The following is a 26,365-nucleotide window of genomic DNA, read 5'->3' as shown; positions in this document are numbered from 1 at the left end:
CAAACTCCACACAGAGATGACCGAGGGTGGAATTGAAATCTGGTCTCCTAGCTGTGAGACCTATGTGCTAACCACTCGACCACCATGCAGCCCGTGGATATTCCCTTTGATCTTGAGAATTATTTCTACTTCCAAATTTCTCAACCAATTCAAAACTTTCAATGTTTATTGGGACATTAAGGCTCAAAAATGTCCACATACCAAATATTGTCAGTTTCCTGTCTTTCCGCATTTTCTAAACTCTAAACAGATTTTCAGCTGAGCATCAGCAAGATTCCATTTTCTTGTTCAACTTAACAATAACTTAGAACTATTGATAAACTTGCAGTTATGTGCACGATTAGAAATGCTTGGTGAAATGGCCAGGAAGAGAAAAGGAGGAGGGGAAGGTGGGGGGGTTAAAGCGTCTCTGCTGGCGTGCGCGTTCCGGTGTCACGTCCCCCTCCCAAAGAGAACGCGCGTCCCCCTGGCCTCTGCGCGGAGTGTCCGCCAGGGGGCAGCTGCGTCCCGGCGTGCGGCTGCGCCTCTCCCGCTGCACCGCAGAGAGGAAAATACCACCAGATGGCGGTTTAGGATTGCTGCTCTTCTCTACCAGGCGCGGCTCCGCTCTTACGGCCAAATTTTTCCAATATAAAAACACGCCAAATAATAAAAAGGGGATCGATTCGTCGCTTCGGGAGGTGACGCTCGACCCGGGGATGGTCGTTAAAGGTGAGTGCCTGGTGTTTTTTGTCGTTGTTTTGTGAGGCGGGAAGAGAGGAGGTGGGGGGGAAGAAGACGGCGCACAGATTCAAGATGGTGGACGCGGTAAAAGAGGGAAGGCTGCTGCTGTGCTGTGCTAGCTTGAGGGGAGGGGGATGGGCGCAATATCTGTTAACGGAGGCCGATGTGCTTTGCCTCCTCCTAGCCTAGCCGCGCTAGTTAGCCCATTAGCGAGCACCACTCTCCGAAAACACAAAATAACCACTTTGGGACTCGACTCGGTGGCCGCCATTGTCCACCTGTCGCCGGAGTTGTCAACAAACACAAACAAGCCTCTGTGTTTTTTTTCCTGCTCCATGTGTCGTGCATCGCTTGTTCTCATTCGCAGTGTGTCGTGTCTTGTAAATGAACACTGTACTGCTGCTAATGTCAGGTTTTTTTGGTGATCGCTTGCTGCTGGGCACACTGACTGCTGTGCTAAATGTGTTGCTTCCTCTGCGTGTCAACATCAGCGGCATCCCAGATCTTTGCCTTCCAAGTTTGCTTCTCACTCTCTCTTAATGCACACAAATGATGGCGTGGAGGTTGGCTGTATGTTTGCACCACATGCGGTTTACATGTGAATGTTATCATGGCAGGTTTTCTCCTCATCCCACCCCCTTCTGTGCAGGGGAAACATGAGTCACATCAGGGTCTGGGGGTGTGGGTGGATGCATGGATGGATGCATGGATGGATGCATGGATGGATGGGTTCCACCGGCCATCCAACCAAGCTGTCAGCTGCTTGCACTGCTAACCTATGACCTGCATTCGTGTTGATAGTGGGTCAGTGTATGGCATGAGTGTTGCATAATGGCATTGTTTACACTCAACCATGTGACTTTTTATGTTGCCGATCACCTGCCGTCTTTATTTTGGCTACAGGGTTTTTTTGTGTTGTTTTTCCCGAAAGAACATTAAATGGTCCCCTACACCATTTGAAAATGGAGCATATGCATATTTTGTGGCTTTTCTTTGCTCTAGCCCAGTGGTCTCAAACACGCGACCCGCAGGATACAAGTTTGATGCCCCCGCCTTGATATGAAAGTTTAATGTTAGTTTGATATGGATGCTGTATGGTATCATGTACCCAGAAAAAAATATTACGTTTGATTCATGTTCATGTTAAAGGTTAAATAACTGTTAATAGTTATCCTCCCTATCCGTGTGGAAGTGGTAAGTGATATGAAAGTTTAATGTTAGTTTGATATGGATGCTGTATGGTATCATGTACCCAGAAAAAAATATTACATTTGATTCATGTTCATGTTAAAGGTTAAATAACTGTTAATAGTTATCCTCCCTATCTGTGTGGAAGTGGTAAGTTTTTGGCGATTTAAGTTGAAAGGAAATAACTTGAAGGCTACCGTTTAGGTGGCTAGCTCTCTAGTTTGCGAGTTAGCATGTGTCTCAAGACCCTGCGGTTGCGCAATATGTTGTAAATAAAAAGAGTATAAATGTGACTATAGTCGTGTTTTGTCATGTCTACAGGGTTCTAATAATGCTTTGTTCATTTTAATCTGAAAAAAATCATTTGTCTACCCACCAACTATATGTGCTTTCTTAACTTTTTATTATTATTATTATATTTATTTATTACTGATTGATTGATTTTCTTTATTTTTAATTTGTTTATTTATTTTTTTATCTTATTTTGTGTAGAAAAATAAAAAGTAAGATATTTGAGAACAGTGGAATGTTTTATCAGAGCTTTTCTTGTAGAAAATTGGAACCAAAGCAAAGTTTAAAAATTTTTTTTTTGTTTTTAATAAATGAGAAAACCTGATGCGACCCAGTCTCACCCAGACCCTAGCTCCAGTGGCCCCCAAGTAAATTGAGTTTGAGACCCCTGCTCTAGCCAGACTGTGTACACGTCACTTTCTGCCACCTCCATGGATTCCATGGGTACACTTGCTCCTACACACCCTCCTGCTTAGCGTGATGTGCATCTCCCAAAAAGATCTAACCTTCCAGTGTGAAAGTCGAGGCCGTGATTGGTCGGCTCGTGCTACTTCCTGTGTGTCTATGACTCATTCACCTTCGTCTTTCATTGATTTTCTATGCTGCTTATTCCTCCTTAGGATTGCGAGGGGTATGCTGGAGCCTATCCCAGCTGACTTTGGGCAGGAGACAGGGTGCTCACTGGTTTGGTTACTGGCCAATCACATGGCGCAAACAACCTTTCTCACATTCATAGCTATTAATTTAATTTTAACATACATGTTTTTGGAAGAGTGCCCAGAGAAAACATGTAGACCCCACATAGAGAAGTCCAACCGACCTAACCCTAACCGCAAACCCAGATCTCCGATGTGGCCAACATGCAAACCACTAGGTAGATATAGTTCATTAGATAAATGAAATATTTGGGGGTTTAGAGCACAGAAAACCCAATTTATGACTGTAATTATGTTTTTCAACACCACTACAGTCAATTTTTTGAATAATTGAATTAAACAACCAACATAATAAACAAAAAAGACTAACACCTTCAAAGTAACTGCACTGTTGCTGACACGGCTGTGAATGCGCTCATTGGCTTGTTGGTTATTCCTCACTTGCAGCGCTCCGTGACTCGCTAGCGCCAACAAACATGCATGCCCATGTCAGGCGTGACAGGGCTCCCCCTTTATTAATGCGAGTCGCCACCATATACATATATCATATACATAATCAATCATTACTACTCCCGCCAGTTATTAATGGCCAAATTTTGAAATGCGGCAGGGCTGTTCGAGTGCCCTGACTGGGGGTGGATGGAGAGTTGCAGAAAAACTTGCTGGCAGCGACATAAGAAAGTTAAGTATTTTTTCTTGTGTTTTGACTCGCCTTTTGTTTCTGGCACAATGTTATTCCTCTCACCTACAGCCTCTGTTACGTGCACACTGCACACACATCATGGCCACTTATGCAAATGAGACTGTGGCAGACTGAAACAACACTGGCATTGACGCGTTACAAGTGGCCATACCGGTTTGTGGTCCTTCCAGCTGTGTTCGCAGCACACTGGAAGTTATTGAGCTGCATGTCGCCCGCATTCCATACTGTACTACACTCGGGCCGCTTGTTACCTGCAGCTGGGACTCACAAGTGTTTGCTCGATTCGGGCCAAACGTCTGGCTGGGCGTGCATATCTCCACAAGTCCAAAATAGTTTTCAGGCCGCTTCCTGTTTAAGGAATATCTTGCAGTTTGTGCCACTGCTTGAGTGACAGCTAATCTCAAGCAGCCACTCCTGGCTTTGTTATCATATGCCACAGTTCTAATTGAGTTTCATAAGTAAGCGTGCAATCCCACGTCTGGAATCTCCTTTTTAATATGTTTTATTTTCTTTACCCCGGCTGGTCCCCACACATATTCTGCTGCACAAGCTACTTGTATGTGTAGATGTGATGAAATATGATTGGCGTCAGTTCTGATTCTTAAAAATAATGGCGCTACAGTGATTTAATAATGGATAACAGTCACTCCTTAACAAATCAAACGTGTCGTCCCGGTCATCCGTCATTGGTTTGCAATGGGATGGCGCTCCAAAATGGACACGCGGCTTCTTGGCTGTTGCATCTGTCTATTGTAAGGGCGTCCAAACCTTTTCTAGAGAGGGCCATGTAATGAAAAGCTAAATAATACAAGAGCCACTTTCATATTTTGTAAACCAACCCATAAAAAGTATATTATTTCTATGAACTTTTTTCACCCATTTTTGCTCTTATTTAAAAAAATATAAATATAATATAAAACATTTTCCCAAATTTTGTTAAATAGTCCTCGTAAATTTTCTTTTTGTAATATTATTACTTTTTCTCTTCGTATTTTATATTTTCTTCTTGTAATTCTGACTTTATTTCCATAGTCATTTCACTTCATTTGCAACTTTAGAACTTTTTCCACAACATAATTTTGAAAAAAAAAAAATAGAAAATTGTTAACTTTTTTGTTTAGTTTTTGCATCTAGCCTGCCTCTCCTCACTAGTGTAGCAAGTATGTTGGAGTCTTGCGCAGCCGCCTTTGGCCGAGAGGCAGGGTACACTCCTGACTGTTTTTTCATATTACGACTTAGTAAAATAATGTATTTGTTTCTTTAATATTTCTACTTAAATTATGCTATTTCTCCTTGATATCACAACGATTTTCTTGTAAAATTACAACTTTTTATTTTGATATTTTGACTTTATTCATGTAAAATTGCAGCAGTTGTTGTTTTTCAGCTATTTCAACATTCTTTTCTTATGGGACACACTGCTTTATTCATTTTCTGCCTGCAGCAGAAAAGCCAGTGCAGTGGTAATTTCCAAAGGAATAATGTCATTCCTGTTACGCAGCCATCGGAGGAGGTGTGTGTGTGTGTGTGTGCGTGTGTAGCTCGGGTTTGCAGACAATTAGCCGCTTGTGTAATACATGCCTCTCAGAGTGTTAAGGCTGCTTTTACATGAGTGAATCTATGTCGATGTAATCCTTTTCAGGAGGCTCCAACAGATGTCCTGGGGGGGGGGGGGGGGGCAATTGCAATCGCACTACGTGCAGGCGAGATTTGTCACTCCTGGTGTATTGTGCAGGAAGTGATAATGTGTGTTAAGTTGACACACATTCTGACAAATGTTTGGCTATGACTTAAGCAGCTTCCCACAGCAAAATGAAGACTCCGTTGTTGCTTGTTTTGCAGCCGTTATTGTCGCTTCTGTCTTAAAATAGTTTTCAGTCCAGAAAGAGATGCTTTTTTTTTTTAATAACCGGCTTCTTGCGTCGCCAGTGACTGTGTGGGTGTCTTTGACAGCCTGTTCCTATTTGTGATGCTTATGCTTTTTAATATTAATAATGCATTCACCTGTTGTGAGTGCTCTTTTTACAGAGAAAGGTATGGGTCAAACTGCTACGCATTAATATTATTAAGCGTAAAAAGAAGTGAAATACAAAAAATTGTGTGTATGTGACAGTCAGACGGCTCAGCTAATAACTCGAGCTAATTGAATCACTCATCATCAAACCCAGATCAGAGCATCCCCAATGATATTCTTGCATATTTCATGATGATTATTTTCATTTTTTGTTGTTTTAGTGATATGTAGTATTCTGGTCTCTAGGAGGCAATAATGACACAACATTACGAGAACAAAACAAGACGTTACCTTACATTACCTTAACACTGAATGAAGTCAGCCATGGCATGTCGGATGATAGAATGAAAAACTGTTCTCCTCTCATTCTGTGTGAAAGTGGTAAGTTTTTGCCTTAAGTTGAGAAGAAATAAATTCCAGGCTAGCTGGTTTGCTCACCCCGCAAGACCTAATAATAGGAGTGTAATGGTAACTGTAGGGGTGTTATGTTATATCTACAGGGCTCTAATCCTGTTTATCATCAGGTTTACTATGCACTAACAATGACAATATTCCATTTATCATCTTATGGATAATTGATTTATTGATTATCATGCCCAGCCTGCCTGTGCCCAAGAGCTTTAAATGAAGATAACCTTGTCATTACTTTACGGGCTGTCTTTCATTTTGATTTACTCTGTCGCTCAAATCTGACAGTTTATGCTGCACACACTTTGATTTTTATGCATCAGATGTCATGAATTTTGTTAGGTACGTTCTGAATAAACTAAACCATTACAACATTTGCAAGGAGCCTGATTCCAATACAGTTGTCTTTTTCTTCTTACACCACCATGATAAATTGGGCCATTTGCTGGCAAAGCAATTACAATCTTTTCGATCCCCGGCTCCTCCATCGACCATGTCGAAGTGTCCTTGAGCAAGACACTGAACCCCTAATTGCTCCTAATGAAGTGGTCCTCCACCATCAGTGCGTGAATGAGAGGCATATATTGTAAAGTGCTTTGGATTAAAAACAAACAAATGTTTCAGTCCATTTGAAGGAAATCCTGCCTGCTTTTTGAATACTTGAGTGTCACTAACAGCCATCACATCGTAGGCAGTAGCATGTTGGGGAATGCCCAATGTTTAATTAGCTGTAATGTGGCGCAATCAATCAAGCAAAAATTGGTCCGTTTGTTTGTGTATTGACGACACCGTGTCACATGACTTCAACTACTTTATTACGGCTCATTGGCTTTTATCGCGCGCGTCCTTGCCGCCACAGCAAAGCGGGTTCTTTGCAAACTTTGCCACCCGTTAGTGTCACCGTATTTCTTCTTTTTCGTCTCGTCTTTCCGGTTGTGGCTGGCAATTGCGTACCCTGCCTTCCCCCCAAGTTAAGGCTCTCCTCGTGATTCCTCCACTTTGTTTGTTTTGGGTGCCGTGTTCGTGCACCTTATTGCAACCGCGACACTGCTTGGCTTTGACAGCCACGCTCACAGTAGCTCCAAGTTAAGTCCTTGACATTGCTGATAGTAACAATGGTGCACTCAAGGTGTGTGTGTGTGTGTGTGTGTGTGTGTGTGTGTGTGTGTGTGTGTGTGTGTGTGTGTGTGTGTGTGTGTGACAATGAAGCCAAGGTGAGAAAGGGAAAATGAAACTGAGCAATGAGTGAAACCAGTATTTCTCCTTTGATGCTACACATTTCCCCTGGCTTCCCCACCACCACCACCACCACCACCACCACCACCACTTCCCCTTGCAGCCCCATTTTTACTCTCCTTGCTGCCTTACCTATCCCTTATGATCTATTTATTTTTAATTGGCAGACAGTCCTCCAGAGGTGTGTGTGTGTGTGAAGGAGGGGGAGGGAATCCATTTTTCAGCACGGATCTTGTCACTTAGTGCCGCATCCCCTCCTCCAGACTTTGTGCCTAACAGAAGAAATGACTGTACAGTCGTGGTTCGTGGCACGAGCAGATGGCTGTGCGATTATGTCTCACTCCGTGTTGGATCACTGAGCTCCCTGTGCGACATGGCCATAATCCCGTTAAAGCAAGGCGGCCGCAACGGGCCTCCGAGGCGTCCGTCTCTCTGCTGTGGCAGGACGTGCTCTCAGGCTGGCAGCGTGATAAAAGAGCAACCATTGTCTTGATGGCCTCGCCGCCCGGCGGTGGTTCACAACCTCCCAGTAAAGCTTTATTTGGCTTTTTATGTGAAAGACTGCTACTTAACCAATTTCTGCACGGACCTTAACACATTTGTACAGGCACGGATAAGCTAGTGCTAAGTGAGAAAGCCAGGCTTTATTTTAAGATGTGTAGTGAAGCCTGTTTTTATTTTCCGAACAAAGCTGGTCTCCATGTTTCTTTCACTCCCCAGATCAATATAGCGTAAAGGTCACTTGTCTCATAACACAACACACGGAATGGTCTTTATATTCATCACTACAAAGTCAGTTCTGAACCATTTTTCTTTCTTATGCACATGAAGAAAAGATTTCTTTCTGTAGTGTTGCACCACGCAGACTCAACTTAATAGATTAACGGCATCACACTGTCAGGGATTGTGTTGCTGGGAGCCGAGCTCAGCAAAAGCTTAAATCACAGCACCGTTAAAACGATACAGTCATAACCACAAGCAGTGTCTCTGAAGTCAATACTGACCTTTTTCTTCACGTTTGCAAGCCTTTTGTCTTTTGCAACTACATGTGATACGTGCTCACACTTGCATTTTGCCCTCTGTGATATCCCCCCCACCCCCCCACCTCCCTTTTAATGCATTTTACAGATCTGAGCTGTGAAACAGCTGCTCTCCTCTCCAGTCAGAAAGCCAATAAGTGCATCTGTATGTGATTCGCCATTGTTTGAGGCTGTTGTAGTAAAACAAGCAGGCGTCATGTGACCGGTAGAAATGTCTGGGAGTTCAGGAGCTTTGAACATGACACCATTTTTAGATGGAATGTGGTGTCTCTACAGTATATAGTACAACACTGTTGTAATAAAATACTGTAAATCAGGGCCGCATCAGGTTTTCAAAAAAAACCCCAAAACGCATTTATTAAAAACTGGAAAAAAAATCTATCAAAAAACTATCTTCAGTGCTTTTGCTTCTGCTATACCCTACACTTTTTCAGTACTTTGGTTCCGGTTTTCCACACCAAAATATCTGATAAAACATTCCACTGTTCTCAAATATCTTCATTTTTATTTTTCTATACACAAAAAAGAAAATTAAGAATACAGACAGTAAATCAATCAATCAGTAATGAATAAGTAAAATAATAATAAAACAGCAAATTAATGAAATGTAATAATTTGACCCAATTAGCAAGTTAGCATGTTAGCATCAGTTCCATCTGGGAGCAGCGTGGTAACTTTAACAACATGTTTGATGAGATGCTTTATCTTGACGTGGATTTTCATTTCCTGCATTTATTTGTACCCAGCGTCATAAGCCTTTAGCTTCATTGCTAATCCAAAGCCAAACAGGGCGGGGTAACAGGGGTAGGGTAACAGTATGGGCGGGGCAAAATCATGTTCATTGTGTCCGGTGTGCACACAGCTTTAAGCTGTCATTTCAACATTAAACTTGAAATCTAATGAAGATTATTATTACAGTCGTTTTATATACAGTCGTATTATTAGTCGTATTATTACAGTTAATTTCTTGCGGTCGGGTCTGGAACCAACTACGGGGGATGACTGTATACAGTATTTCTTTTGTGAGCAAGAAGTACTGTTTCTGTGCCTGGTGGTGGTCTGACCGTCCCTCAGGCCAGGAGGGAGACCGAGGCTCATGTTAACTGCATCTATTTAAATCCATACATCCAATCCAGTTCTCTGTTCTCTCCCATCCACGCCTCTCTCACTCATAGACGCCACAGTGCCAGAAAGTGTGCTTGTTAAAATAAACGCAAGCGAGGAGACAGCGAAGTATGGTTTAATTGCTTCCACAAATGTCCCCCCCCATGAAAGTAATACAGGTGGCAAATGACAGGTGGGGGGTTCATAATACGAGGTCTGCACAGGGTTTGTCGCCACGGAAACCAAGCTTCTAAAGTGCTTATGCAGCAGTGAAAATCTCCACTTTCTGTAACATTTGGCTCGACTTTCTATGCGTTTTTTGCTTGGTAATAATGGAACATGCGCTCACGCACAGGTCGCCTTCAGTGTAACCGTATGCAACATTACCTCTGTAGTCTGGTAGTGATAATATACAGAAGGCATTCGCTTGTGTAAGTCCCCTTTAAGCGCCGCAGGAATGCACTTCTACCAGGCATAAGGCATTTTGTGCAAAGTGGTTTGAAGAGGTGTCGAAGCGTAAATTCTCTGCTGGCATGCGTGGTTATTTTCTGTTTCTGCAACCTGAGATATATAGTAATAGCTGCTTGCAGTTATCTTTATCATTTGGTCCCATTTGGATGAGTATGCTTACTTGGACCCTGGACTGTCAGCATGAAGAGCTAAAGCCTTTTAAATTAGCCGTGAAACTGTTCTAAACATCAATACAGTGCATTGATGATATTGTGAGCCTCGCTTGTAATTGTTTATCATGCCCAGCAGTATCACTAGGGCCCTGTGGGGCTATGGGCCTTATGATTTTTCCCAAATTCATTTTCTTTTTACAAAGTCAATTTTGTCCTAATGTCTTTTAATTCAGTCACACTTGAGTAGCCAATTTGAATGTTGCAGGAAGCCAGAGTACCCAGAGACAACCCACAGGGAGAAGATGCAAACGTCACACAAAGACATCCAATGGAGATTCGAACCCAGGTCTGCATGGCCAACATGCCAAACACTAGACCAGGGGTGGGCAAACTTTTTGACTGGCGGGACGCATTGTAATGCAGCATTTTTTCTTGATCTGGTCAAATACCCTCATGGAATTGCTGGCTCGGTCTCCAAATGCAGATAAAACTTTACCTTTCATTAGCGGCAAGCTCAGAAATGTGTTGCACATTTACTTGTCTACAAAGTCAGACACATCTGTTGGAAGCTCCACTGAAGTCATATCCAGTTCTTCAACTGCCCAGCTGGGACAACATGGGAGGTGTGTAGGTCATTGATATCTTCAGTTAACCCATTTGGGTTGAGAACAAGCCAGAGGGGTAGATACTGTAAAGGAAATAAGTCAAAGGGGTTTATTTAGGTGAGACCAGGTGAGAGAACAATGGGCACACAGACAGGCCCATGATGACAGCAACGACTGAAATGGTCCACTTCATTGATGTGAAAGTGCAATGGTTCCCTGCCACATGTCAACAAATACAGTGCAGCCCAGTCTTTGACTAGCAGGAGTCTTGGATTGTGGTCTCCTGTTTGGGAACACGGACAAAGGACAAAGACAAGTGGAGAAGTAGGGCCCAATCAATGTCAATGTGAAGAGAAGTGTGAGTTCATGCGGGGAAATATTTACTTGGCGGACCGCTCAATCCTGGCACAAAATCATTATAAACACTAAACTGCCTCCTCCCAAATCGGTTGAAATAGCGGCAAAGAGTGTGAATGCAAGCTAGTGTGCTAGTGCTAGTGTGGTTGCATGCACGACTCTGGGTGGATGACTTCACTACTTTAAGGAGCGTTTTACAATGCCCAGGCTTGGATTGAGTCTGACTTAAAACACGTTTTATTGTATCCATGTACTTTAAAAATATGACTTATTTCAGCTTCTGTAACTTTCATTTGCAGAATTGAGTCCGTGCCCGTCCCTACTTCTGGGTCAGTTAAACAATCACAGGTCGTTGTCACATTCTGATGTTTAAATATTATACTGTGCACTTCTGTATATCTTCAAGAGAATTATTATACTCTGCCGTGCGTGTAATGTGCGTAGAAACTTTTCCATCTCGTCACGCAAAATTAAATTCCCAAAGACAATCAATGCCTGTGTGTTTTCCAGCTTTATTAAAATTCTGTGTACAGTAATATAGAAAAAGTACCTTTTTGGCTTTTTGAGCAACGTAATGCTTTCCCAGAAGTAAATAACTCTCCTGAAGCGCTGAAAGCGCTGCTGATGCTGTGCAGCCAAGACCCAAACGGCACACGATCTGTGTGTTTAAGCACCGAACATTGCTAGAGAGATGAAGGCGGATGAGACTGTCCTGAAATATCTTTGCCTGTGAATGTCAGTTGTTTTTTTTTTTATGAACCAGTGATATGATCTAGCCTCTTACAGGACCACCACCCCTCCTTTTCTCACTTTGGTCCCTCCTGTCTCTTTTCCACCCAATCAAATAAGCCGTAACCGCTGGGCTTATGACCCAGGCCGGTTGCTATAGCGACATAGTCCTGCCTCCCTCAGAACATGTCATGCATGTTAAGTGCTTCTCAGAGGCTTCGCTCGCTGTCTCTCCCCGTCTCTCCCCGTCTTGTACTATCTTGTATGCACACTAAACACAGTTGTGAGGGATTAGAGCAGCCTTTCCTAGACTCAAAAAAAGAAAGATGGGGGTGGCAGGCACACATTTTGGGGGCAAAAGGCATTTTGACTCATGTTTGTTTCATTTTTAAATTATGAAGTTATGTTGCTGTGGCTTCTAAAGTGGGAAATGTGTATATATGTGTATATATACAGTGAAGAAAATAAGTATTTGAACACCCTGCTATTTTGCTATTTCTCCCACTTAGAAATCATGGAGGGGTCTGAAATTTTCATCGTAGGTGCATGTCCACTGTGAGAGAGATAAACTAAAAAGAAAAATCCAGAAATCACAATGCATGATTTTTTAACAATTTATTTGTGTGATACAGCTGCAAATAAGTATTTGAACACCTGTGTATCATCTAGAATTCTGACCCTGAAAGACCTGTTAGTCTGCCCATTAGAAGTCCACCTGCACTCCATGTATCATCCTGAATCAGATGCACCTGTTTGAGGTCGTTAGCTGCATAAAGACACCTGTCCACCCCATACAATCAGTAAGACTTTAACTTGTAACATGGCGAAGACCAAAGAGCTGTCCAAAGACACCAGAGACAAAATTGTACACCTCCACAAGGCTGGAAAGGGCTACGGAGCAATTACCAAGCAGCTTGGTGAAAAAAGGTCCACTGTTGGAGCTATCATTAGAAAATGGAAGAAGCTAAACATGACGGTCAATCTCAATCGGAGTGGAGCCCCATGCAAGATATCACCTCGTGGGGTCTCAATGATTCTAAGAAAGGTGAGGAATCAGCCCAGAACTACACGACAGGACTTGGTCAATGACCTGAAAAGAGCTGGGACCACCGTTTCCAAGGTTACTGTAGGTAATACACTAAGACGTCATGATGTGAAATCATGCATGGCACGAAAGGTTCCCCTGCTTAAACCAGCACATGTCAAGGCCCGTCTTAAGTTTGCATATGACCATTTGGATGATACAGAGGAGTCATGGGAGAAAGTTTTATGGTCAGATGAGACCAAAATAGAACTTTTTGGTCATAATTCCAATAAGCGTGTTTGGAGGAAGAAGAATGAAGAGTACAATCCGAAGAACACCATCCCTACTGTGAAGCATGGGGGTGGTAGCATCATGCTTTGGGGGTGTTTTTCTGCACATGGGACAGGACGAGTGCACTGCATTAAAGAGAGGATGACTGGGGCCGTGTATTGTGAGATTTTGGGGAACAACCTCCTTCCCTCTGTCAGAGCATTGAAGATGGGTCGTGGCTGGGTCTTCCAACACGACAACGACCCGAAGCACACAGCCAGGAAAACCAAGGAGTGGCTCCGTAAGAAGCATATCAAGGTTCTAGCATGGCCCAGCCAGTCTCCAGGCCTGAACCCAATCGAAAATCTTTGGAGGGAGCTCAAACTCCGTGTTTCTCAGCGACAGCCCAGAAACCTGACTGATCTAGAGAAGATCTGTGTGGAGGAGTGGGCCAAGATCCCTCCTGCAGTGTGTGCAAACCTGGTGAAAAACTACAGGAAACGTTTGACCTCTGTAATAGCAAACAAAGGCTACTGTACCAAATATTAACATTCATTTTCTCAGGTGTTCAAATACTTATTTGCAGCTGTATCACACAAATAAATTGTTAAAAAATCATGCATTGTGATTTCTGGATTTTTCTTTTTAGTTTATCTCTCTCACAGTGGACATGCACCTACGATGAAAATTTCAGACCCCTCCATGATTTCTAAGTGGGAGAAATAGCAAAATAGCAGGGTGTTCAAATACTTATTTTCTTCACTGTATATATATATATATATGTGTATATATATAGTGCCCCCCCCCCCATATTCAAATATTCAAGCAGCTTCCTGCTGGCCTGCGGGGGGGGGGGGGTTGTGAGGGGATGTCACCTCAGTCATCTGAGGTCATGGTCATGAACTTTTTCATCCTCTGCAGCCCTCCAAGAATTCAGCAGCGACATCATGTCTGAGTGTGGTGCTTTGTATGTCGATGAATTCCTCTGCCATTATGTCAGGCCAATTCACTGAGATTCATCTTAACCTGGGACAGAAGTTATGTCAAAACGTTTCACATTTCATTCATTTCATCCACACTTGATCTTGTGTAGCCATGAATACATTTTATTTACCCCTTTTTTGCCCTTGTTAGCATAGCTTGCTACCTTCTTTAACAAAATGCTGGCTCTTGACACTTTCTTTGGCTCCATTTGGGGTTATGACTTAAATAACTCATGGCAAAACAGGAAGGTGAAGATGTTGATCATTCATCATTTATATGTACTGTACATTATATGCATTAGGGTTAGGGTTTTTTTGCTTGTCAGACAAAGATTGTAAAATTATGAAAACGTGTTTTGTGTTAACATGGTTAGCTCTCTGGAATGAATGAATTACATCATACATGATTTCTTATGAGAAAATGTTATTCGGTTAGCATCTGGAAGGAATTAATGACGGTAACCAAGGTTCCACTGTATTTTGGAGTTTTTCCTATTGATTTTGATTTACTTTTGATTTTATTTTACACTCCCCCAAAATAAAGTGTACACCTCGTGGAGCCATATACATTGTGCTGCTTATATTGGATTATTGGAGTATAAGTCAACAACACATCATTTAAAAATGAAAATTGCATTTACTAAATGTAGCAGAAATTGGGTCGTGTGGTGGAGAGAGGAGAACTGGAAGATCTGGGTTCGACTCTTTGTGTGTGGAGTTTGCATGTTCTCTCCTTGCATTGTGGGCTTTGTCCGGGTACTTCCTTTTCCTTCCGCATTCCAAAAACATACACGTTAGGTTCATGGTTACGTTAAGTGGATGGTTGTTTGTCTATGTGTGCCCTGCGATTGGCTGGCGACCGGTCCAGACTGTACCCCACCTTTCGCCTGAAGTCAGCTGGGATAGGCTCCAGCATACCCGCGACATAGGATAAGTGATGTATCAGAAATGGAAGAGTGGGAATCAGAAAAACTAATGATTACAATTGCAGTAATATTGCTAAGATATAATTATATATATTTCATTCACTTTGTAATAATGTACATAATTATAATAATCTATTATCTGCTCCTTTTTTTATTTATACAGTACATCATTTTTGTGCTGAAATCTATATTTGTATTCCTTGTAAAGCTGAAGGTCAACTGCACCTTAACAGTAAAATTGCTCCCATTCAATCTGACATTTTTTCCCTCAGTTGGTTTGGATGGATATGTGAGCAGTGCTGGTGTGTGTGTGTGTGTGTGTGTGTGTGTGTGTGTGTGTTTTTCTCACTCCCACTCTTGCGATTCCTCACCACAGTGTGCAAGACAGTATTTAAATACACACTCTCTTAGCCTGCCCCCTACTGTTGCCCAGACCTGCGTTCAAACACACACGCCTGTAGTCATACACACAGCAGGTAAAAAGAAGTGTTCTCGGCCATCAGAAACACACTACACGTTTCCAAGGCGTTTAATTCGTGTTTCAGGATTGTTTTAAAACCCATTTGCTGGCCAATTAACCTCCAATTATGCAGTTCGTGCTTTAGGTGAAAGACTTTGTGGATCACACTGCCTCAAGTGGCTGTGCTGTGTCACTGCAGCAGCTTGCTGCTCATTAGCATACCGTATAAAGTGGTGCACAGTTCATGTGGTCATCAACTGTTTTGCTAGTCGCCTGTGGAATGTGTGACTGAATTCAAGTTGATATTCAGAAGTGTTCTAAGTTAAGTGTTCTAAGTAAAAAAAAAAAAAAAAGACAAACTGCAATATCGAAGCTTTAGGTGCCCCAGAATTATTCTGTCTGTAGTTCTGAAAGTGGCCAGTTGGTGTCATCGTTTCGCCTTTTTCGCCATTTCAGACTTTCTGTAAAATACTGAACTCTTTGTCACTCTTTGTGACAGACGCAGTAGAGTCAATAAGCAGTCAACTACCACTCTACCACTTGAAAAGAGCTGCGATCTTAATTCATTGATACCCATGTTCTCACCGGTCTTTTTTTTCCTTTTCCTCCAGGCACTGAAGGAAGTTAAGAGCCAGAGCGGAGCCCTTCTGCCCCTCCAGATCTCCCTCCCCCTCATCCAAGCCTCAGACCTGTGCATTAAAACCTCAACGTACACATTTGGGAACCTCGTTGCTACACTATAACGATGATCACCTCAGAGCTTCCCGTTCTCCAGTAAGTGGACCCTACAGTATCGAAGCGCCTTAAAAGTTCTATATTATGTGTGACAAGCTTACAACTGACTTTTGACACTGTAACGCTACACTTGGCCAAAGTATTTCAAACACAACAATGTAACTCTAAGCAATGGGACGGGAGAACACAAATGTTAGCGATGCAACATATCTCTCTGGGCTAAATTGCTAACATTACAGTCACATTTTTAAGAGCAACAAAAGAAAAAGCAAATGAGCAAACTCCCAGCTGCCCCGTCTGTAGCTGATTGGCGGCTAATTGACAGAGCCCCATGCTTTATTTTAATATGTATAGCAAAGCCGGCTTTTTTTCAAAGCTGTCCTGAGGCGGGTCAGAGGCGGCGTCACGCCCACGGGAAAGGAGGTGTTTCCCCTTTCTGATGTTATTTCAAGCCACAACACATTAAAGGGTGTGTTTTACACCTTTAAGTCGCATAAGAGGAGTGCAGGTGATGGATGTATTGTGCCCAAATAGTTTGCTGAAGTCTTTCATTGTGTTTCCAGGGACTCGTCCAATGAGTCCGGAGCAACAGACGCAGTGGGCCTGAGCATGAGCATGGGGGACATGGAAGACCCTGAGGTGAAGGGCAAGAAGAAGAGAGGGAGGCCTGGAAAACAAGCTACTGTAAGAGTCTACTTTTGTTGAGAAAGAGACATTTGCACACAACATTGCACAACTAATGAATGCGCTACCTCACTGCCCCTGTTTGCAGACAGCCAATAAGAAGCCAAGGAAGTCGCCAGCAGAGAAGGGTACGGGCGGGGGCAGAGGGCGCGGTAAAGCCAATGGCGTGGCCCAACACAATGGAGACGGCATGGACCCCATTACCCTGTTTGAAGTTGTCAAACTGGGCAAGAGCGCCATGCAGGTTGAGTCTAATTGAAGCCACGCTGCATGATTGCTGCCTCCCGTGTTGGCAGCTGACATGAATTTGTTTTTTGTGTATGTGCAGTCTGTCGTGGACGAGTGGATCGAGTCGTACAAACAGGACAGAGACTTGGCCCTGCTGGACCTCATCAACTTTTTCATTCAGTGCTCCGGTTGCAAAGGTAAAGAGCACTGTAGGCAAACCTCGGTATGTCCAAGTGCATGAACATATTGTTTTCACCAGGCACGGTCAGGATCGAGATGTTCCGGAACATGCAGAACGCCGAGATCATTCGCAAGATGACCGAGGAGTTTGACGAGGTAGCTCCTCACCCACGTTCCGTCCCAGTGAAAGACGACAACAAGGCTTGTGGTTCTCTTAATAATGCTACTTGGTATCTACAGGACAGCGGCGATTACCCCCTCACCATGCCGGGCCCCCTGTGGAAAAAGTTTCGCTACAACTTCTGCGAGTTCATCTGCGTGCTCATCCGCCAGTGTCAGTACAGCATCATCTACGACGAGTACATGATGGACACGGTCATCTCCCTCCTCACCGGACTGTCCGACTCACAGGTCCGAGCCTTCAGGCACACGTCCACGCTAGCCGGTAAGAAGACATGTCTGGTCAATTAAAATTTCCTGACGTAATATTAACTTGTCTGTGCCACCGTCCTCGTTGTAGCCATGAAGCTCATGACGGCACTGGTGAACGTGGCTCTAAATCTGAGCATTCACCAGGACAACACGCAGCGACAGTACGAGGCCGAGAGGAACAAGATCGCCGGCAAGCGTGCCAACGAGAAGCTGGAGCTGCTGCTGCAGAAGAGGAAGGAGGCACGCGAAACAAATACAAACTTTTGTTGTGTTTCTTTTTACTGTGAGCGTGTGCGGAATGTAAAATGTTTTTGTTGTTTGGTCGGCACAGCTTCAAGAAAACCAGGATGAGATCGAGAACATGATGAACTCCATCTTCAAAGGCATCTTTGTGCATCGCTACAGGTACCAATGTGTCCGGGGAGGATTTTATTTCCTGGATGTTGGAAGTCAGGGTTGTCCCAACTTGTTCCACCAAGGGCCACATCCACAAAAATGCATGGAGAAATATTAATTTGACGTTTGATGGAATTTTTAGATAAGATTCATTTTGGTGTAATGAGCACATTAAATATTAATAATCAACTGCGGACTGCAAATGGCACCCGGGCTACACTTTGGACACCCCTGGCTGCCAGTCATAAGAATATTTTAAGAACACCTTTGCTGACTTTGACAAAGCGTTTGCTTCGTTCCTTCCTGCAAAAGAGAGATGCTTGGTATGACATTGTCGTTCTGATCGTCGCTCTCCAGAGACGCCATTGCCGAGATCCGAGCCATCTGCATCGAGGAGATCGGCGTGTGGATGAAGATGTACAGCGATGCCTTCTTAAATGACAGCTACCTGAAGTACGTGGGCTGGACGCTGCACGACCGGGTGAGCTCACTGGAAAACACAAGCGCTGTGTTGCTTTGGTATGTTGCGACGCTTGAGCTGTACTACTCTCTTATTCTAGCAAGGCGAGGTGCGTCTCAAGTGCCTAAAAGCTCTGCAGAACCTGTACACGAATCGAGACTTGTTCCCCAAGCTCGAGCTTTTCACCAACCGCTTTAAGGTAACGCCAAAACAGAACAACCAAGCAGCAAAATTAGTAGAATTCTTATGGATGCCGGGCCTTCCTCTGTCTTACCAGGACCGTATTGTATCAATGACACTGGACAAGGAGTATGACGTGGCTGTAGAGGCCATCCGACTGGTCACGCTCATCCTACAGTAAGTATGGTACTTATTTCTTCATTGGGAAAATCCTATCCTATTATCGTTTGATAATACGTATTAGTATAGCATAATTTGACACGGAGCTGCCACATTCCCAATATTACTATACACAAAGTGCAGTACACTCCTAATTTGAACGCCGTCGTGCTCGTGTGATTTGCAGGGGCAGCGAGGATGCGCTGTCCAACGAAGACTGTGAGAACGTCTACCACCTGGTCTACTCTGCCCACAGGCCCGTGGCTGTGGCTGCTGGCGAGTTTCTGCATAGGAAGTGAGTCGGTGTCAAATAACGGGATCTTGACAGTCTAACTCACAGACGTCTTTGCCCGTCTTTCGCAGGCTGTTCAGTCGTCATGACCCGCAGGCAGAGGAGGCCTTGGCCAAGCGCAGAGGCAGGAGCAGCCCCAATGGGAATCTCATCCGCATGCTGGTGCTCTTCTTTCTGGAGAGTGAGGTAACGGTGCAGCTTGATGTCAAAAAGGCATTCACGTAGTAAATATGTAATACTATGTTGGGGAGACCCGCACTGCTGCATACAAGAAGCCTTGTCTGTCATTTATTAAGTATGAAGCAGTGCAGTTGTACTGTGCATATTATAAGCACATTATTAAATGAATACCTTTTAAAAAGTGCATGTTTCCCCCACAACCTGGTTGCATGATGATTACTTGTGTGTGTGCGCAGCTCCACGAGCATGCAGCCTACCTGGTGGACTCCCTGTGGGAGAGTTCTCAGGAGCTGCTGAAAGACTGGGAGTGTATGACCGAGCTGCTGCTGGAGGAGCCTGTGCAGGGAGAGGAGTGTAAGACAATCTCCCCGCTCTAGATCTCGCTCTTACTTACGTTATTTTGGACTTTTGCCGACCATCAATGACATTCTCTGCAGTGCTTTCAGACAGACAGGAGAGCGCACTAATAGAGCTGACGGTGTGCACCATCCGACAGGCGGCAGAGGCTCATCCTCCTGTTGGCAGAGGCACTGGCAAGCGGGTGGGTTGCATTTTAGAAGAGAAAAGGCGGCTATCAGGATGTTCTCATCATTTTATTTTGTATCCTTGCTTTTTTTTATCCTTTTAGTACACCGTGCTGACCGGTGATGTATTGTTGTTTTTTTTGCGTGTCTGTCCAGGTGCTCACAGCCAAGGAGAGAAAGACCCAAATAGACGACAAGAACAAACTGACAGAGCACTTCATCATGGCGCTACCCATGCTGTTATCCAAGGTGAGGGGTGACAAGGACAGTGTTACTCAAAATATTATCTCTGCAGTATTTAGAAGGTTTCCATTATGTCTTATGGGGGAAATGAATATAGTAATAGAATAATTAATTGCAACTTCTCCCTCCTGACAGTACCAAGCCGACTCGGAGAAGGTGGCCAATCTCTTGCAGATCCCCCAGTTCTTCGACCTGGACGTGTACAGTGCCGGACGCATGGAGAAACACCTGGACGCGCTGCTGAAGCAGATCCGTCACGTGGTGGAGAAGCACATCGAGACGGACGTGCTGGAGGCTTGCAGCAAGACCTACAGCATCCTCTGCTCGGAGGAGTACACCATCATGAACCGCGTGGACATCGCCCGCTCGCAGCTCATCGACGAGATGACCGACCGCTTTGCACACTCTGTGGAAGAGCTGCTGCAGGAGGTACTAAATCCTCCTGTACTAATACATGATAATTATCAGGCCGATGAGGGGAATTATGACATCATACTGATAAAAAAAATCTTCATGGCATCACACCAGCTGCTTGGAAAAAATACATGGCGCTGCACAGAGCATGGTTATAGTGTCTCCACCAACTTTTGTTCATGAAACCACAGGCCGAGGAAGCGGACGATGACGATATCTACAATGTCTTATCCACCCTCAAGAGACTCACAGCCTTCCACAAGTACCACTCTCTTCCTGATTGAAAGCATCTTTGTTGTCAACTCCCCGTGTAAACTTGTCCTCTCCTCCTCTTGCTTCAGTGCACACGACCTGACGCGCTGGGATCTGTTTGGGAATTGCTACAGGCTACTGAAGGCGGGCATCGAGCTGGGCTCCATGCCGGAGCAGATAGCCGTGCAGGCGCTGCAGTGCTCCCACTACTCCATCCTCTGGCAGCTCGTCAAGATCACGGAGGGGGCTCCCAGCAAGGTGCACCATACACGCAAAGACTCAACTTGGAGGTCAAACAAATATGCGATACCACAAGAGATAGAAAAGAAAGCTACAAAATCACCAAGACATCATACCCCAAGGGGGGGTGTATGACTGCTTGATTAATGAGGCACTTTGTAGACTATTTATACAATTGACTTGATTCCAAGTCGTTTGGCAGACACGACCGGAGGGCAGAAAGTAATTTGATTCATTATCATGCCGCTGTGGAGTCACTCAATAATGGATTGACACCAAGTGTGATTACCGACACCCGCACTCGGGACCTTTTTCCAGCGATGAACTCCCCGATTGAGTCTTTAGTATTTACAGCACTATCTGCATGTGTGTGCATGTGTGTGCATGTGTGCGCATGCAGGACGACTTGTTGGCCCTCAGGAGAGTCGTGAAGTCCTTCCTTGCCGTGTGCCAGCAGTGCCTGTCCAACGTCAACACGCCCGTCAAAGAGCAGGTAATTGCACAGCGCACCTCAATTGTCTTCTTTCCATCCTGTGTCTCACCTCGCCTCTTGGCTCAGGCCTTCATGCTTCTCTGCGACCTGCTGATGATCTTCAGCCACCAGCTGATCTCCGGCGGGCGAGAGGGCCTCGAGCCGCTGGTCTTCAATCCAGACGGCACGCTGCAGAACGAGCTGCTCAACTTCGTCCTGGACCACGTCTTTATTGACCAGGATGACGAGAACCAGAGCATGGGTGAGAGAAGAGAGGAGATTTTCAGTATTTTTTGTCCAAAATGTGGCACGAGTGCCATTTGCGGGACGCGTCTTGTTTTTACCGGCCCGCTGCACATTCTAAGAATACTATTAAACAAGAAAAGTAAAAAAGAACAGAAAACGGTAAGGTAGCAACAAAAATTGAAATGTTAAAAATACACTTACTGCAAATCGGAGATGCAGACGATGTAAAAATAAACAAATCAAGAATAAAGAAAAACAATCAATCAGTAATAAATAAATAAATATAATAATAACAATAAAACGGCAAATAATAAAAACTTAAGAAACCACATATAGTTGGTGGGTTCCTTTCAACTTAAATAGCCAAAAACGTACCACTTCCACATGGATAGGGAGGATAACTATTAACAGTTATTTAACCTTTAACATGAACATGAATCAAACGTAGTAATTTTTTCTGGGTACATGATACCATACAGCATCCGTATCAAACTAACATTAAACTTTCATATCAAGGCGGGGGCCTCAAACTAGTGTCCTGTGGGCCACATTTGGCCCGCGGGCCGCGTGTTTGAGGCCCCTGTTTTACAGCATCCTGATTTATTTAAATACAAGTTGTTCAAGTCCAATGAAAAGCTTGAAATGTTTCATAGGAAAGTAGTGAAGTTGATGCAACTAATTCCTACAGGGAAGTACTCGGACTACTTAGTCTTGGGTACTACATCCTCATCAACATCAGTTGACCAGTATTGTACTGCAGAAAGTAGTTTTGTGCTACAAAAATGGATAGAAGAAAGACAGACCATCTTAACACTTGAAAATTGAGGTTTTTCCTCCAGAGAAATGGGACTGTTTTGAAACCTTTGAGCGGTAGTTCCATACCGTAACCACTGTACCACAACCCACGGGAGCACCACAAATGTCATTTACAGCAATGAGGGAAAAAAATACGACTAACTCTAGGAACGCCGCCTGTATATAAAACAAATGGCTTTTTGCAGAGGGGGATGAGGAAGACGAGGCCAACAAGATCGAAGCCCTGCACAAGAGGAGGAACCTGCTGGCAGCTTTCTGCAAGCTCATCATCTACGACATCGTTGACATGCCCGCTGCTGCAGACATCTTCAAACACTACATGAAGGTAGCTGTTAAATTGTTCTCCCGACATCTAGTATCACTTTAGTCTGCTTCCTTCTAAACGTCATTCACATCTCCACCCTCCAGTATTATAACGACTACGGCGACATCATCAAGGAGACTCTGAGTAAAACGAGACAGACAGACAAGATCCTCTGTGCCAAGACTCTCATCCTCAGTCTGCAGCAGGTCAGCAATATTAAAGTATAGTGTAGTATATATATATATATATATATATATATATATATATATAGTATATAGTATATGCATCACATACAAGACCACCTGCACCCATAAAACCGCTTCATTTGCTTGTATTGTAGCTCTTTAATGAGCTCCTGCAGGATCAGGGCCCCAACCTGGACCGCACGTCGTCCCACGTCAGCGGCATCAAGGAGCTGGCGCGCCGCTTCGCCCTCACCTTTGGCCTGGATCAGATCAAGACCAGGGAGGCGGTCGCCACGCTTCACAAGTAAGCACCCAAGCGGGTCTTGTTACCCGTCTGACAAATGATATTTCCATTCATTTTGCTGACAATGCTCTTTTGTTTTTCTCAGAGATGGAATTGAGTTTGCTTTTAAGTACCAGAATCCTCGAGGACCAGAGTTTCCTCCCATCAACCTGGCCTTCCTGGAGGTCTTAAGCGAGTTCTCCTCCAAGCTCATCCGCCAAGACAAAAAGACAGTGTAAGCACCTCCAGCCATTTTACTTCATACTACCATAAGTACTGCGTTTATTTTTCTAAAGCGCATGAGGAGGGGGGCGTTACTTATAATTGCAGGGGGGCTGTTATTTGCCTCAGCCAGCATTAATATTGCTGATGAGTTCATTGTAAAGAGTACGCCAAACGCAACACTCAGAAAGCTTAGTCGCCACATTTTAAAGCGCATGCAGAGCTAAAATAAGCTGCCGAATTTTGATAGTTCAAACCCAGCTACTGCCATCTGACGTTGCCTACAGCAGCAGCTGTTTAACTGCAGTGTTGTTTGAATTGAACAGAGACAGCATTCATGGTATAAACATTTTCAAGGGGACCTATTGTGCTAGGCTGGTTATTGTGTTGTCTGCTCTATAGGAGCCCACACCTCAATACCCTAATACTAACGCTAGCCCGAGACCCTCAACCCTCAATACAAAGGGACGAAAAAGTGCTGTGTGTCTCGCCAGGCATTCGTACCTGGAGAAGTTCATGTCGGAGTCCATGTCGGAGCGCCGGGAGGACGTGTGGCTGCCGCTGATCTCCTACAGGAACAGCCTGCTGACAGGCGGCGACGAGGACCACATGTCAGTCACGTCGGGGTCCAGCAGCAAGACAGGCTCGGTCCGCAGCAAGAAGGGACGACCGCCGCTTCACAAGAAACGTATCGAGGGTAAGCATTCCACCACCATGGAATGCCGTGTTTGTGCGTTCGGTAACAATTTGGTTCTTCCGGTCCTCACAGAGGAGAGCAGCGTGGAGGGATCGTGGTTGATGCGCAACGACACCTTACAGACACCGGGGGCACTGCAAACTCCTCAGCTCACCTCCACGGTCCTGCGAGAGAACAGGCCGGCAGAACACATGCCAGACCCGGATTCGGAACCCGGATCGGAAAACGACTACGTGCACAAGTATGCACGCACAACACGTCCGCACTGTTTTTTGCGGCGTCTCCATAATCTCTCGCAGAATTAACAGGAGCGTGCGTCTTGCAGCCCTCAGATGCAGATGTCATGGCTCGGCCAGCAGAAGATGGAGGAGGTGAGCAGGAAGGACCGGACGGCCATGAACTACATCAAGTCACGCAGCAATCAGGGCGTCCGGCAGACCGTGTAAGTTGGACTTCCAAAGACAGGCACACATTTTTGAGCAATGAACATGGCTGACAACAGACTTGGCTCAGGCGCGGGCTGATGGAGGATGACGCGGAGCCCATATTTGAGGATGTGATGATGTCATCGCGGGGCCAGCTGGAGGACATGAATGAGGAGTTTGAAGACACCATGGTCATCGACTTGGTCAGTGAGGGCCCCCCTCGTCTGTAGCTACACTTGCATTGTGTCACGTTTCTTATTCTTCATGCGATGTTGGTGTTCTTAATGCTCCTCACAGCCGCCATCGAGGAACAGACGTGAGAGAGCGGAACTGAGACCGGACTTCTTTGATTCTGCAGCCATGATTGAGGATGAGTCGGTAAGGCAATGGCATGCCTGGAGGGGGTGTGGCCTCCCGACACTATTGGTGATAAAGTCTTGCATTATTCACCATTCAGAACTTATGGAAAACACAAAAATAGTCAAATCATATTACTCTGGTACGTCGCTACTGTAAATATGATGATAAAGTTTACAGCTTTGTTATTGCAAGGGATGCATATTATGTAACCCTACAGGGAATGGCTAACAATGACTACAATGCCATCTAGTGGCTCTGTGAGGAATGACGTCATCTTCTCCTGTCTTTGCAGGGGTTCAGCATGCCCATGTTCTGATGTGGGGGGGTGAGATTGAAACCAACAATCCTAAACAATCCGGATCCTAATCAGGATGGTGATGATGATGGTGGTGGGGAGCGTGGAGGACCTGTCAATCACTCCTTTAAGAAGAAGAAGAAGACGAAGAAGAAGAAGACGTGGTCCTTATAAGACACGATGGAGGCACCACGTGTGGACCCTCTGGAGCTTCATGGTGCTCCTCGCCAGTTGGTCGGTGCCAGGTTTGGGGGAAAAAGGGTTCCACAGCTGTCCCCCCCTACTCATACAAACTCTGTACAGCCCCGCCCGCTTAACCCTCGGCACCCATTCCCTCCCTTCTTCTTCTTCTGGTGTTGCACTTTGGTCCATCCGCTCCAATTGAAACATAAAGAGCGGTTCTCCGCTCTACATGTTCTGTCTTTTTGCTCTTATGACCACCTCTTCAGCCAGTTCCAAGCAAGGAGAACAGTCCACACGGAACAGCGCCCTCTTGTGTGCAGATAGGGACTAGCCTCTCCCCCTCTATTCATTCTGCACCCTCCCAGTATAGCAGTTTTTTTACATTTGTTTTTTTCTTAAAAAAAGACATTTTGATTAGTAGCTTTAGTATTAAAGGTTTAAATCCAGTGTGCTTCTTTGTTTGTACAGTGTTTCTTCTCGAATGTGTATTCTTCTTGTTTGTTGCCAAATGGTGGCCTACATACTTCCTCTTCCAGATCTTCTCAGCGTCACGACTCACTTTTTGTTTCGTTGTTGTTCTTTTCTTCACTGCTTCAGTATTCACTGCTTCTTCTCTCCTCTCAGTCTGTGTGAAGTGACAGAGCCGGCCGCACACTGTTGATTGACTTGTGTGTCCATGGGTTATTGCGTATTTGAATGTGGTTTGAATGTGTCTTCTCACTCGCCGTTCCTTTGTTTTGTTTTTTTCCCCCCTCCTGTAAATATCCAGAGACACTCACATCTCTCCCCCTCTGTCAACCTTAAATTGTTTCTAAAGAAAATAAAATCTGTAATCAGTTGATTGACTTAGACTGTGTTGAATTGTATCTTGTACTTTTAAAACATCCCGACTTACCATTTTTTGGTTTCTGCAATTATTTAGTTATGTTTTAATTAGG

General features: G+C 44.5%; 1 protein-coding gene across 2 annotated transcripts; it reads left to right on the top strand.

Annotated features, from left to right (window-relative positions):
* Nucleotides 1-507: 507 nt before the first annotated feature.
* On the top strand, nt 508-26,266 carry stag1a (STAG1 cohesin complex component a). 2 transcript variants are annotated; one of them, XM_058056420.2, is made up of 32 exons: nt 511-711; nt 15,952-16,114; nt 16,639-16,759; nt 16,848-17,003; nt 17,088-17,184; nt 17,247-17,323; nt 17,408-17,612; nt 17,688-17,839; nt 17,931-18,004; nt 18,353-18,476; nt 18,556-18,654; nt 18,733-18,812; nt 18,982-19,089; nt 19,158-19,272; nt 19,503-19,620; nt 19,704-19,807; nt 19,947-20,039; nt 20,169-20,462; nt 20,639-20,709; nt 20,789-20,957; nt 21,340-21,432; nt 21,499-21,673; nt 22,659-22,798; nt 22,882-22,983; nt 23,118-23,266; nt 23,352-23,480; nt 23,962-24,164; nt 24,237-24,405; nt 24,490-24,606; nt 24,678-24,792; nt 24,887-24,967; nt 25,242-26,266. In XM_058056420.2, exons 2-32 carry the CDS (start codon nt 16,086-16,088, stop codon nt 25,263-25,265), a joined length of 3,783 nt encoding a protein of 1,260 aa, XP_057912403.1. In that variant the 5' UTR covers nt 511-711; nt 15,952-16,085; the 3' UTR covers nt 25,266-26,266. The 2 variants fall into 2 exon arrangements, with proteins under 2 accessions (XP_057912402.2, XP_057912403.1); XM_058056419.2 differs by having other exon boundaries at nt 508-711; nt 17,247-17,612.
* The last annotated feature ends 99 nt before the right edge of the window (nt 26,267-26,365 follow it).

The sequence above is a fragment of the Doryrhamphus excisus genome, linkage group LG19 (assembly GCF_037039965.1).
Source record: "Doryrhamphus excisus strain RoL-2023G ecotype Guam linkage group LG19, RoL_Dexc_Guam_v1.1, whole genome shotgun sequence".
NCBI lineage: Eukaryota > Metazoa > Chordata > Actinopteri > Syngnathiformes > Syngnathidae > Doryrhamphus > Doryrhamphus excisus.
Note: the sequence above shows the minus strand (reverse complement) of the source record. Positions and strands in the feature narration are given on the sequence as shown.

Bases quoted from the DNA above. Each gene is read 5' to 3' on its own strand.
- stag1a (XM_058056419.2), top strand. From the start codon at position 16,086: ATGATCACCTCAGAGCTTCCCGTTCTCCA. The intron at 17,613-17,687 runs GTAAGAAGACAT...TCCTCGTTGTAG, and splicing joins GCACACGTCCACGCTAGCCG to CCATGAAGCTCATGACGGCA. The intron at 24,968-25,241 runs GTAAGGCAATGG...CTGTCTTTGCAG, and splicing joins CCATGATTGAGGATGAGTCG to GGGTTCAGCATGCCCATGTT.